The sequence below is a fragment of the Sphaeramia orbicularis genome, chromosome 17, assembly GCF_902148855.1.
Source record: "Sphaeramia orbicularis chromosome 17, fSphaOr1.1, whole genome shotgun sequence".
Lineage (NCBI taxonomy): Eukaryota > Metazoa > Chordata > Actinopteri > Kurtiformes > Apogonidae > Sphaeramia > Sphaeramia orbicularis.
In genome coordinates this window covers 38,502,171-38,516,366 of record NC_043973.1, presented here as the reverse complement: position 1 = coordinate 38,516,366, position 14,196 = coordinate 38,502,171, and the positions used below count along the sequence as shown (strand labels likewise).

Here is a 14,196-nt window from a genome sequence, read left to right as displayed (position 1 = left end):
TATATTGCTGTTGGATGGCATACAAGCAAGACAACAGAATCAAAGTATTTTGTTTCTTGTTTTATTATGACAAAGTATTGCATTGCAGGTAAGCAAAAGAAAGACATAATCTTAAAAATGGAATATCCAATAGAGACTGTACAATACATGAGGCAAAACATACAACAAATCAATAACATCTGTCATATCAGCATGATGTAAAAAGACAAGGTTTACAAACCATGGCTATAAGATTTTAAAACTCCTAAGAATGCAATTGTCCTTTCTCAGCCTTTTGTTTTGCAAGTCTTAAAATATAATGTTAATGGTGTAGAGATGAAAAAAAAAGAAAAAAACTTTCACAATAGGATATTTTCTGTGTTTTAAACAAAATCACACACTATGACAGCTGTAGACTGCTTGATTTTTATCCTGAGTTTCACATTGCATTTGTGTCCCAGTTACTTTTGGTGGGTCATTTTTACGTACTCCAACCAAATTGTGGAATACAAGATTATAAAAATGTCACGTCATCCTGTGATTCCACCCAGCACCACTGTGCATCATAGCCCAGCAGTACTCCCTCCTTATCATTCACACTCTTATCTTCATCCATTTTCTTGCTTAGAGACTCTCTGAAACTCTCCTGAGGTTTAAAAAGCTCTCGTGTTTCTCCTGAACGTTTCTCAAAGGTTAAACTACCAGTGTTGACCTTTACTTCTCTTCTTGTAGACCTGTTCGACCTGAGCAGAGCACTTCTGACGGGATCAGCAGCGTCTTTGTTGTCGTGGGATGAAACTCCACCCGAGTCCTGCGGTTGGGACTTTAGTGATCCTTGTCTGCCCTGAATGGAACGACGGACATCAAACTTTAAAGATGAGAGACTCGGAGGTCTCGCTTCAGCAGAGTCAGACCTCGTATCGAAGCTGCTCTTGTGGTTTGACTCGTCATTGTGCAGTGGTTGATGCTCTGAATCTTCAGTGGTTTCAACAAACTCCTGAGGGCAGATGGGACTCTGGGTTTCCCTGTGAGAGCACAGGTAGGAAATAGTTCACAAAATGTCAACAGTGGACATTAAATCCCGAAATACTTTATTTATTTGAATATATGCAAAAAAAAAAAATACAAAAAAAATACAAAAGCAAGTTATTCCATTAGTTTAGTTTGTCAGTTTTACAGATGTACAAGTTTTTTTCCGATTCAGTGTGTGACTAGTTCTAGTTCAGAGTTTATTTAGTTTTAGTACCAGTTCTATTTTTTCAGATATGTGGAAAGCCTTGATTTATAAGGGCTGAAAAATGTAGGAAGAATGAGTGCTTGATGTCAAATTAATAGAAGTAGTAGCTGTTGTACTTGTAGTAATCAGAGGTGTCAAGTAACGAAGTACAAAAATACATCATTACCTTACTTAAGTACTTAATTACTCTTTACTTACTGGAGTAATTATTTTTCAGCCGACTTTTTACTTCTACTTACATTTTCACACAATTATCTGTACTTTTTAACTCCTTACATTTTAAAAATAGCTTCATTACTCCTATATCATTTCTACTTGTTTTCATTCTGGCTTGTCATCGTTCAAATAAAAAAAATAAAAAAAACCTATCCAGATAAATCGTGCCACCCAGATACAGTGAATGTGATTGTGGTTGGATGAGAAGTATAAACATATACCATTCCGACACTCTATTGGTTTGTACGCAATCCATCGTACCTGACTTTTGAACCATTTCAATACTTATATTCAACTAGTCATCATATTTTCTGCTCCATGAAACACATGTTAATGCTCAGTAGTGCACATATATGGTTCTTTAATATTTTTGCATTGGACTAAAATGTGTTCATTTTCAATGGGCATATATGCGACTGAAACAGGTAGACTAGTGCATCTAAAATGTTTCAACATGAACATTTTAATATAACATTATAGTCATTATGGCCTTCAGAAACATGTTCTTTGTGGAGGTGGGGAAGTGCACTATAGGCCCCTGTGGCAACACTTAAGCTTTTATCTTAATGGCATTTTTTCCCCTTACATTTACTTTTATACTTTAAGTAGTTTTGTAACCAGTACTTTTACACTTTTACTTGAGTAAAAAGCTTGAGTTGACACTTCAACTTCTACAGAAGTCTTTTTAAACCCTAGTATCTATACTTTTACCTGAGTAATGAATGTGAATACTTCTGACACCTCTGGCGGTAATAGCTATTTATTGATTGATTGATTGATTGATTTTTAATGAAACTGATGTTACCTGCTTTATTCTGTGCTCTGACATTCACTGTAGCTTTTATTCAGTTTCCATATTTTCATAATTTCTTCAGCAGTTTTAGCCTCAGTGTTTATTTACTTCAATGACCAAGGTGTGAAAATAAACAAAATAATAAAGTGTTCTGTGGATATGAGCTAACATTTTTAATAGCTTTACAGTTTAATTTTAGTTTTAGTCCAAACAAGCCCCAGTTTTCCTACTGCAGTTTGCAAATTGAAGGATGATATTAGTCGGAACTGAACATGTCAAACTATACAACTTTGATTAAGCTCAGAATGTCTGCAGAATTTCTCCATTCTCAACTGAATATTTTTGGACAAAAGTTATTGATATTTCATTGTGAGTTTTGGGAAGGAAGGAAGGAAGGAAGGGAGGGAGGATGGATGGATGGATGGATGGATGGATGGATGGATGGATGGATGGATGGAAGGATGGATGGAAGGAAGGAAGGAAGGATGGAAGGAAGGATGGAAGGATGGAAGGATGGATGAAAGGAAGGAAGGAAGGAAAGACAGAAGGAAGGAAGGAAGGAAGGAAGGATGGACGGAAGACAGGAAGGATGGAAGGAAGGAAGGAAGAAAGGAAGGAAGGATGGACAGAAGGAAGGAAGGAAGGATGGATGAATGGATGGATGGATGGAAGGAAGGATGGATGGATGGAAGGAAGGAAGGATGGATGGAAGGATGGATGGATGGAAGGAAGGAAGGATGGACAGAAGGAAGGAAGGAAGGAAGGATGGATGGATGGATGGAAGGAAGGAAGGAAGGAAGGAAGGATGGATGGATGGAAGGAAGGATGGACGGAAGGATGGATGGATGGAAGGAAGGAAGGAAGGAAGGAAGGAAGGATGGATGGATGGAAGGATGGATGGATGGAAGGAAGGAAGGATGGACAGAAGGAAGGAAGGAAGGAAGGATGGATGGATGGATGGATGGATGGAAGGATGGAAGGATGGATGGAAGGAAGGAAGGAAGGAAGGATGGATGGATGGATGGATGGAAGGAAGGAAGGATGGAAGGATGGATGGAAGGAAGGAAGGAAGGAAGGATGGATGGATGGAAGGAAGGAAGGATGGACAGAAGGAAGGAAGGAAGGAAGGAAGGATGGATGGATGTATGGATGGATGGAAGGAAGGAAGGATGGATGGAAGGAAGGATGGATGGATGGATGGAAGGAAGGAAGGAGGGATGATGGATGGATGGAAGGAAGGAAGGATGGATGGAAGGATGGATGGAAGGAAGGAAGGATGGATGGATGGAAGGAAGGAAGGAAGGAAGGAAGGAAGGAAGGAAGGAAGGAAGGATGGAAGGAAGGAAGGAAGGATGGATGGACAGAAGGAAGGAAGGACGGAAGGAAGGACGGAAAGAAGGATGGATGGATGGAAGGAAGGAAGGAAGGGAGAGAGGGAGGGAGGATAGATAGATAGATAGATAGATAGATAGATAGATAGATAGATAGATAGATAGATAGATAGATAGATAGATAGATAGATAGATAGATAGATAGATAGATAGATAGATAGATAGATAGATAGACAAAAAACAGACAGAACAAAACAGGCGGGTTAGTGACTGGGTTACTCTAAAAAAAAAAAAAAAAAACTTGCTAAAGAACTTTAAAAAAAACTTCCCGTACAATGCTGTAAACAAAGACCTCTAATTTAAAAAATCTGGAGAAAAACTAACTGTATTGTCAGTGTACAGTATCTACACATTTCAGGGCACAGTGATTTAAAGTGAAATTCAGTCCAATTCATCTCATCTCCACACACTGTGCATTTTCTTTTCCACTGCATACTGTGGTGCGGTGGTGGAACAGGATGTTTGTCATTGTATTCTCAAGACTGCTGAAGGTTTTTCTTCATGACATGTGATGACTGGTTCTCAGGTAAACACACCCAGCCTTCCCCGTCACCTGGCGGACACCGTACCTGCAGGGGGACATGAAGGGCCCGCACTCGTCCATCGTTATCAGACTGCTCAGACTTCCTGTTAAGCTGCTGCCGCGGCTCGCTAAGGTCCCACGTTCCTCTATGAGCCAACGCAAGGCCTCGATGCCTTCGTGTAAAGCCACCAACTGACGCAGAATCCTCACATCTGCAGAACGAAGCCACCTCTGCAAGGATGAAAACACACAGATATACACTGAACAAAAATATAAACGCACCACTTTTGTTTTTGCTCCCATTTTTCATGAGCTGAATGCAAAGATCTAAAACTTTTTCTATGTACACAAAAGGCCTATTTCTCTCAAATATTGTTCATAAATTTGTCTAAATCTGTGTTAGTGAGCACTTCTCCTTTGTTCTTTGCTGAGATAATCCATCCACCTCACAGGTGTGGCATATCAAGATGCTGATTAGACAGCAGGATTATTGCACAGGTGTGACTTAGGCTGGCCACAATAAAAGGCCACTCTAAAATGTGCACTTTTACTGTATTGGGTGGTCCAGGGGGGTCAGAAAACCAGTCAGTATTTGGTGTGACCACCATTTTCCTCACACAGTCTTCTTCATGAATTCTCTGAAACAGCTTTGGAGATGGTTTATGATAGAGAAATGATCATTCAATTCACAGGCAAAAGCTCTGGTGGAGATTCCTGAAGTCAGCATGACCATTGCATATTCCCTCAAAACTTGTGACATCTGTGGTATTGTGCTGTGTGATAAAACTGCACATTTTAGAGTGGCCTTTTATTGTGGCCAGCCTAAGGCACACCTGTGCAAAAATCCTGCTGTCTAATCAGCATCTTGATATGCCACACCTGTGAGGTGGATGGATTATCTCAGCAAAGAAGAAGTGTTCACTAACACAAACTTAGACAGATTTGTGAACAATATTTGAGAGAAATAAACCTTGTGTGTACACAGAAAAAGTTTTAGATCTTTGAGTTCAGCTCATGAAAAATGGGAGCAAAAACAAAAGTGGTGCATTTATATTTTTGTTCAGTGTATATGATGGGATGGATACATTCAGCAGCAGTGGATGTACAGTAGAAGGAAAAGTGGAGCGTATGCATGATGTCGAAGATACTTTATCCTCTCACCAGTGGCTCTCAATTACTTTTTAATATTTTACTATTAATGTTGTCATTCAACAGCCATTTTTACATCATCCATATGTTAAAATGTGTAGCCTATACACAAAATAAAACCATTTTTAAGTACTTCATCAAATGAAATTCTCACGGAAAAAGTTATTACACCATCAAAAGTCATCAAAAACAATAGTTATGCAATCCTAACTAATACTAACTAATACTAACTCCTGTGTGTATCATGTGATTAAAACAGACAGAAAAGAAAACAGGGAATGCCTAAAAGCACTGTTTTTGCCATAGACATTGATGTAAGAACTGAAGTGATTTTGGTTATTATCAAGAAAACATGGAAAATAGATAGATATCAGCTCTGAAATTAAACTACTATGAGATATTTTTGTTGTTATCATTATATTTGTTCAAACTAATGTACCTGTAGTTGTACCAGGCATTAAAATGAACAAGGAATTGAAGAAAACAAGGGTGGTCTAATAATTTTTTCTGCGACTCTATATGGACTGCAAACACTGTTCTCATCCACTATCTGTGTGTAATTTCTTTTTTTTTTTTTTTATGTGTGTTTTCCATCAGTGGCATGTAAACCAAAAAGTGTGGGCCTTACAGTAGATGATGACTCTTATGAACTATTTTTGTTGTTCTCATTATATTTGTCCAAACAAACATATCTTTAGTTGTACCAGGCATTAAAATGAACAGGAAACTGAAGAAAACGAGGTTGGTCTAATAATCTGTGTATGTGTTATAGGCCACACTGAGGCCTCCAAACCCACAAACTAAATTTGTATTTATTTGTTGTTGGTCTGTTTCTAAGAAAACTTACTCATATTGATCGAGTTTTTTCTCCATTACACAGTAAATCGACTTGTGATGTGGAAATGGGAACTGTTTTCTTTATTGCAGATGTATAATTACCTCCAAGTGTAACGGCGGAGGTTATGTTTCAGTATGTTCAGTTAATGATAGATTTAGCTAAAAAAGTAACGTTTTCTTCAGTTTTCTCTATTTTTGATATAACAATCCTCAACTTTACTCTGAGCTTTGATGAAAATCTATATGATTAATAAATTAGATGTCGGAAAATATGAATGAAAATGAAAATATGAATGAATGAATAAAGGAATGAATTTTTTTTTTTACCTCCGCCAAGGAATGGTGGAGGTTATGTTATCATTGGGGTTTGTCTGTCTGTCTGTTTAGTCTAGTTTTAGTTTAAGTTAGTTTATTTCAGACACAGACATAATAATAATAATAATAATAATAATAATAATAACTTATTTGTAAAGCGCTTTCAATCAAAGTGCTGTACAGAAATAAAATCAATCACAATAAAACATAAAAACTAAAAACATTAACAGTAAAAACAAATCAAGACATATAACACAGAGTAAACAAAAAAAACATATGAAACATAAATGAAAAATAATAATAATAATAATAATAATAAACAATACACAAATATGTAAAATGTCTGTTAGCAAGATAACTCAAAAACTTATGGATGGATTTTGATGATATTTTCAGGAAATGTTGATACTGGCACAAGGAACAAATGATTAAATTTTGGTGGTGATGGGGTGGGTGGGTGGGTGGGTGGGGGCACTGATCTGCCTTGGTGGAGGTCTGCGCGCTCCAAGTCCTTTTCTAGTTTCATAAATATTGTCTATCCATTATGTTATTATACTGGAAATTCAGTAAAGGAGGAAGAGGCCGGACAAACTTATGAAGGAGGCCAGCTCTGTCCTGGGATGGGGGGGGCTGACACCCACCCCCTTCAACACACACTCACTGCACTAAGGAGCTCCATTAGTGACAGGATGTTACACCCGAAGTGTGTGAAGCAGAGGTATCGCAGGTCTTTCCTTCCGGCAGCTGTTTGACTTTACAACAGAAACTGCTCCAAATAATCTGTGTAATAAACCGTACTCATATGTATAATCTACAATGTCTGTGAATATAATTATGTGTGTAGATATGTGTATATAGGTGTATGCATGAGTATCTCCCTTATCTTTCTTATCCAACCTGCGGCATGTTCAACATGTGCACAGCTGGAAATAGTATTTAGAGCTTTTTTTTTTTTTTTTTTTTTTGAAGTTGTCTTTATTTTTGATTTTGCCCTTTTTTTTGCTCTTGTGTGCTTTGTTTGTTCTCCACTCTTGCTGCTATAAATTTGGAATTTCCCCTTGTGGGATTAATAAAGGAATATCTTATCTTATCTTATCTTATCTTATCTTATCTTATCTTATCTTATCTTATTTTATCTTATCTTATGTTATCTTATCTTATCTTATCTTATCTTATCTTACATTATCTTATCTTGTCTTATCTTATCTTATCTTATTTTATTTTATCTTATTTTATTTTATCTTATCTTATCTTATTTTATCTTATTTTATCTTATCTTATGTTATCTTATCTTATGTTATCTTATCTTATCTTATCTTATCTTATCTTATCTTACATTATCTTATCTTATCTTATCTTATCTTGTCTTATCTTATCTTATCTTATTTTATTTTATCTTATTTTATTTTATCTTAACTTATTTTATCTTATCTTATCTTATTTTATCTTATCTTATTTTATCTTATCTTGTCTTATTTTATTTTATCTTAACTTATTTTATCTTATCTTATTTTGTCTTATTTTATTTTATCTTATCTTATCTTATCTTATCTTATTTTACCTTATCTTATTTTATCTTATCTTGTCTTATCTTATTTTATCTTATTTTATTTTATCTTAACTTATTTTATCTTATTTTATTTTATCTTATCTTATCTTATCTTATCTTATCTTATCTTATCTTATCTTATCTTATCTTATCTTATCTTATCTTACCAAATAATTATGAATAGTGCTGAGTAGCCACCTTGAAGTAAGAACCTAGTGTGGGTAAATATGTTTTTTTTTTTTTTTTTACAACTCTTTTCCCTTATTTTGAGTTATAAATAGCTGCAAAGATTGCTGACTCTTATTTCTGTGCTTACCTGACTACCTTAAATAACACAGAGGAATGAGGAAAGGTAAAGGTATGAGCCATCTGGCAGAGAACGAGCAGAGGAATTCAGTCAGAATGTAGAAAATGAATGGAGGTGAACAGGAGAGAAGACAGTGGAGGGGTGTGGTGGAAGTGACAGCTGACAGTGCCTGTCATTACAAATAAAAATGAAAAAGTGAACTGGCTCAGAAAGAAAGTCTGTGGCTTTGACAGTTCTACCTGTGAAAGACAGCATCTCCTCAGAATAAACAGGCATATGGTTAAACAAGTTATGCAAGTTGTATTGAATGGGAACATGGAAGGATGCAAATAAATACAAAAGGAGTCACTATAGAGGAGATATGGGTGAAAAAAACTGGTGACAACTGATTTTTTTGTACCATTTCCTGTTTCAAGTTGGTTATTTTCTCAGAGAGGCTGTCACTGAAGTCACAGTTTATTTATATGTGTGAGTGTATGTACAGATATTTAATTTTTATCCACTATTATGAACATTGGCAATTGTATATTTTTATGAATGGGTGTGGAAATATGTATACAGTTATTAATGGGTTTATTTGTTATATTTATTTAAGTGCTCTGGGCGCCTAGAAAAGCACTATAGAAGTTATTATTATTATTATTATTATTATTATTATTATTATTAGTAGTAGTAGTAGTAGTAGTAGTAGTAGTAGTATCACTATTATTATTACTATTAATATTATTTTGTGTTTTGTAATACTCCTTCAATTAAATAAAAGTCTGTTTAAAAAGGGAAAAAAAGGAAATATGCATGCAAATAAATACAAAAAGAGTCACTATAGAGGAGATACTGTTTGAAAAAAACTAGTGACAACTGAATTTTTTACCATTTCCTGTTTCAAGTTGGTTATTTTCTCGTAGAAGCTGTCACTGAAGTCACAGTTTATTTATATGTGTAAGTGTATATACTTATAGTTAATTTTTATTCACTACTATAAACATGGGCAATTGTATATCTTTATGAGTGGGTGTATATGGAAATATGTATACGGTTTTTAAGTATAGATAGATAAATTTTTATATTTATGTAAGTGCTTTGGGTGCTGAGAAAAGCACTATAGAAATCTAATCTATTATTATTATTATTATTATTATTATTATTATTATTATTATTATTATTATTTGTGTGTTTACTTTGTAAAATCTCCTTTAATTAAATAAAAGTCTATTAAAAAAAGGAAATATGCATGCAAATAAATACAAAAACAGTCTCTATAGAGGAGATACTGTTTGAGAAAAACTGGTGACAAATGAATTTTTTTTTACCATTTCCTGTTTTAAGTTGGTTATTTTCTCAGTGAAGCTGTCACTGAAGTCACAGTTTCTTTATATGTGTGAGTGTAAATACTTATATTTAATTTTTATTCACTATTACAAAGATGGGCAATTGTATATTTTTATGAATGGGTGTATATGGAAATATGTATACAGTTATTAAGTATAGATGAGTATATTTGTTACATCTATTTAAGCGCTTTGGGTGCCTAGAAATCTAATCCATTATTATTATTATTATTATTATTATTATTATTATTATTATTATTATTATTATCGTTATTATTATTATTTGTGTGTTTTGTAATACTTTGTAAAATCTCCTTCAATTAAATAAAAGTCTATTTAAAAAAAGGAAATATGCATGCAAATAAATACAAAAAGAGTCACTATAGAGGAGATACTGTTTGACAAAAAAAAAAAAAGGTAACAACTGAATTTTTTTTTTTTTTACCATTTCCTGTTTCAGGTTGGTTATTTTCTCGGTGAAGCTGTCACTGAAGTCACAGTTTATTTATATATTTGAGTGTATATACAGATATTTAATTTTTATTCACTATTATAAGCATAGGCAATTGTATATTTTTTATGAATGGGTGTGAAAATATGTATACGGTTATTAATTTATTATTTATTTAATCGCTTTGGGTGCCTAGAAAAGCACTATAGAAGTCTAATCCATTATTATTATTATTATTATTATTATTATTATTATTATTATTATTAGTGTGTTTTGTAATACTTTGTAAAATCTCCTTCAATTAAATAAAAGTATATTTAAAAAAAAGGAAATATGCATTCAAATAAATACAAAAAAGTCACTATAGAGGAAATACTGTTTGACAAAAAATGGTGAAGCTGTCACTGAAGTCACAGTTTATTTATATATGTGAGTGTATATACAGATATTTAATTTTTAATTCACTATTATAAACATGGGCTATTGTATATTTTTATGAATGGGTGTGGAAATATGTATACAGTTATTAAGTATAGATGAGTATATTTGTTACATCTATTTAAGCACTTTGGGTGCCTAGAAATCTGATCCATTATTATTATTATTATTATTATTATTATTATTATTATTATTAGTAGTAGTAGTAGTAGTAGTAGTAGTAGTATTTGTGTGTTTTGTAATACTACGTAAAATCTCCTTCAATTAAATAAAAGTCTATTAAAAAAAGGAAATACGCATACAAATAAATACAAAAACTGTCTCTATAGAGGAGATACTGTTTGAGAAAAACTGGTGATAACTAAATTTTTTACCATTTCCTGTTTCAGGTTGGTTATTTTCTCGCTGAAGCTGTCACTGAAGTCCCAGTTTTCGCCTTCCCTTTCGCCCCCTTCACATCTCCAGCCGTCTTCGCTTTCCGCAGCATCCTTCATCCAAATCAGAAGACTTTCCGGTGTCTTCCTCCCAACTTTATTCTCCAGTTCTTTCAGGTCTGGAAAGGAATCATTCGGAATCTCCTCCGCCATCCCAGTGCGCACACAGTTCCACTTCCACCGGATGAGCCTTGTGCGTAAAAACCACCTCTCCTCTTAAAGTTCCACAGCGAAATTACAAACCAGAACAAAAATCAGCCATGATTTTCTTGCCTAATGACACTGTCCTCTGGTTATATTCCTGAACAGTCCACAGGAAGGCATGATTATGAGTCGCACAGTTGCCACAGAAGCGCACAAACACGCCATGAAAGCGCTGGAAACGTGAACGCGCAAATCCTGAGTGTTGCTGTTTTCATTCATGCTGCAGAGGTATGGTTGGTATGCAGCTCAGGGCATGATGCTGGAAAGTGGAAACGACTCTTTGTGTAGTCTTCAAACAATAGTGGGAGTTGTATTCTCACAGTCACACTGAGAGGCACCTGCGCACATTGGGTCACGTGATTATCGACCGTCTCATTACTTTGATTGGAGTCTAATTAGAGTTTAATAGAGCGATTTGTCTGAATGATACTTAGATAAACTGAGACTAGAAACAGCAATAACAATCTTCACAGTGATTTATTTTGTTTGTACAGTTCCACAGATTATAATTTGATACTATCTTTGGAATATTAATTGTTTCTTCACTGTAAGCCCGGATAAGTAGAGTTTACTCAAAAAAATTCGAGGCAAGTGATTGCACTTAAATGATTTGAGTAATGATCGACTAATCAATTAGTTTAAATAGGTTCAATTTTAATGCTAAAAGTATTGAACTTAAACTACACTGTAAACCCCAATGAGTTAATTTAACTAAAAAAAAATAGTTGAAACGGATTACATCGAAATTTTTAAGTAATGTAACTCTAAACCCGTTGCCTTAAAAAAATGTAAGTAATGAGTAATGAAAACTTGAGTGTATTAAACTTAAATACTTGATTTGAATGGAATTGCTATTTTAAGTCCAGCACACTAAATGCCAAGTTAATTTGACTGTAAACTTGTTCCAATGTCAATTGCTTTGTATAATCTATAACAGTGGTTCTTAACCTTGTTGGAGGTACTGAACCCCACCACTTTCATATGCGCATTCACCGAACCCTTCTTTATTAAAAAATAAAATATGATTTTTTTCAAATTCAAGACACAGGTATATGTTTTACTGGTGCACAAAATGAACCGTGCATTAACATCACTGTGTTCAAAGAACAAAACCAATACAGTGCATGAACTCACAACAAATTACATACCTTTTCACAAAGACATGACCTTTTTTAATACTACCACACTGAAATGGTTTTAATTTTTAACCTTGTGATCACCTGCAGCCAGTGATGGCCAAGCGGGGCGTGTCATCACGAATCATATGTAGGCCGTCAGGTCAACCCGGTTTTCGTTTCATCTCGCTCCGAACTTTCCGAACCATGCAATTTTGACATAAAAAAAAAAGATAATTGCATGTAGTGTATCAAAAAAAAGTTATCGTTATACTCCTTCAGTATTTTTGTGATTGTTGTTTTATTACGGCACTAGCTCGGCTTTAGCGTAATACGATTTCTCCATCCGCGACGGTGCGTTGGTCGTCACATGATTGTAACTGACCAGTGCGGTGACCGAAAAATGTAAACAAACGCTACATATGGCTGCCTCCGTGGTTAACAGGAAGTAGCAAAAGTCATAACAACGATGTGGAAAATACTCAAATAATTCATCGTCAGACGAGTGGAAGAGATTATAAACACTTCCGGATGTGTTGTAGCGCTATAAGCAACAACAATACACCGCGTATATTGGATGTCAATCAGAGAAAGCGTCTCCGAAGCCGTTTGTTTACATACACGGACCTAGCCCGACACACACACCCGACTAATGAGTCGAGTGTGTGTCTTGGCCTCTGCCGATCCCCTGAGACTGACTCACCGAACCCCTAGGGTTCGACTGAACCCAGGTTAAGAACCACTGGTCTATAACTTATTATCATCAGTTCATTGGACTCAATTCCAAGTTGTTTTATATTAAAATCTTCTGCAATACATATTGCTTTGTATAATCATTAAACTTGATACATATCAGTATGAACAGAAATTAAGCAGGTAGCCAAGTTAATGTTTTAACAGCATAGGAAGTGCTCTTGAGTGGACAAAGTCTATGGATATTTCCTGATCTGTGACAAATGTGGATGAACAGGAAATCCATTGTTCTTCTTCTGGCTCTGACTCATGGTGCAGCTCTACAAAAATACAAAAACAAACACAAAAAGGCCAATAAACACTGCCATATACACATTAAGTCAAAATTAACACTAACACCCCAACCCCGCTGAACCCCTGCACAGAAAAAGAACACATTTTCAACACCATGCCCAATACCCACAATGCAATGCAGAGATAAAAAAAAAAAAAAAAAAGGTGTGGTCATGACTAAAACTAAGTGATTTAAATCCATTCAACTTAAACTGTTTTTGTACTTTTGACTATGTCTACAAATTAGTAGAATATACTTAACATTTTATTGTAACTTCATGAAACTTAAATCATTAAGTACAGTGTAATTAAAGCATTTTAGTAAATACAAAGTCCGGGCTTACAGTGTATGAAGTAGAAAACACTAAAAGACAAGTTATTTGTACTTTAAATCTGTTGTAAAATCAACCCCACTATCCAACCATTCAGCTCAGCATTTTAGGTTACACTGACTAATTTTCTCCATTGCAGCCATATTAAGTTATCATTGTTTAACAACTATTTTTAGGTTAATTATACTCAAAATCTTAACCCTGACCATGAGAGTTACTTACTATATTGATGCATGAACAGAAGTTAGCTCACTGACATTAGTCAGTAAATAATACAGTTTTACTTTGATAAAACACTAAGGTTTTTGTCACATAATAGCAGTCTTAAATGAACAGTAAAGCCATTGTTCTTCCTCTGGCTCTGTTTTATATTTTTTGGGTTTTATGTGTTGTTTTCTTACTTGCTGTTTTTAATCTATTTTTACATGTTTCTTTTCTAATGTTTTAAATGTGTTTCTTTTGCCCTTGTCATTGTATTTCAATGTCCTGTGTGAAGCACCTTGAATTGCCTTGTTGCTGAAATGTGCCTTACAAATAAACTTGCCTTGCCTTAAATTAATTGAAATCAACCA

At 34.6% G+C, this 14,196-nt stretch overlaps 1 protein-coding gene across 1 annotated transcript; it reads right to left on the bottom strand.

The window, feature by feature from the left end:
- Nucleotides 1-124: 124 nt before the first annotated feature.
- LOC115437689 (leucine rich adaptor protein 1-like) lies at nt 125-11,326 on the bottom strand. The gene is made up of 3 exons (XM_030160998.1): nt 10,888-11,326; nt 4,186-4,370; nt 125-1,004 (listed from the first exon to the last, which is right to left on the bottom strand). The coding sequence occupies exons 1-3, from the start codon at nt 11,098-11,100 to the stop codon at nt 494-496; spliced, it is 909 nt and encodes a 302-aa protein (XP_030016858.1). The 5' UTR covers nt 11,101-11,326; the 3' UTR covers nt 125-493.
- Between the last annotated feature and the right edge of the window lie 2,870 nt (nt 11,327-14,196).

What these genes read in the sequence shown, in the direction of transcription:
- LOC115437689 (XM_030160998.1), bottom strand. Translation starts at nt 11,100, where the DNA reads ATGGCGGAGGAGATTCCGAATGATTCCTTTCCAGACCTGAAAGAACTG. An exon ending in CCAACCTGAAACAGGAAATG is followed by an intron (nt 4,371 to 10,887) that starts GTAAAAAATTTA and finishes TCATCCTTGCAG; the next exon opens with AGGTGGCTTCGTTCTGCAGA. An exon ending in CCCTTCATGTCCCCCTGCAG is followed by an intron (nt 1,005 to 4,185) that starts GTACGGTGTCCG and finishes GTGCTCTCACAG; the next exon opens with GGAAACCCAGAGTCCCATCT.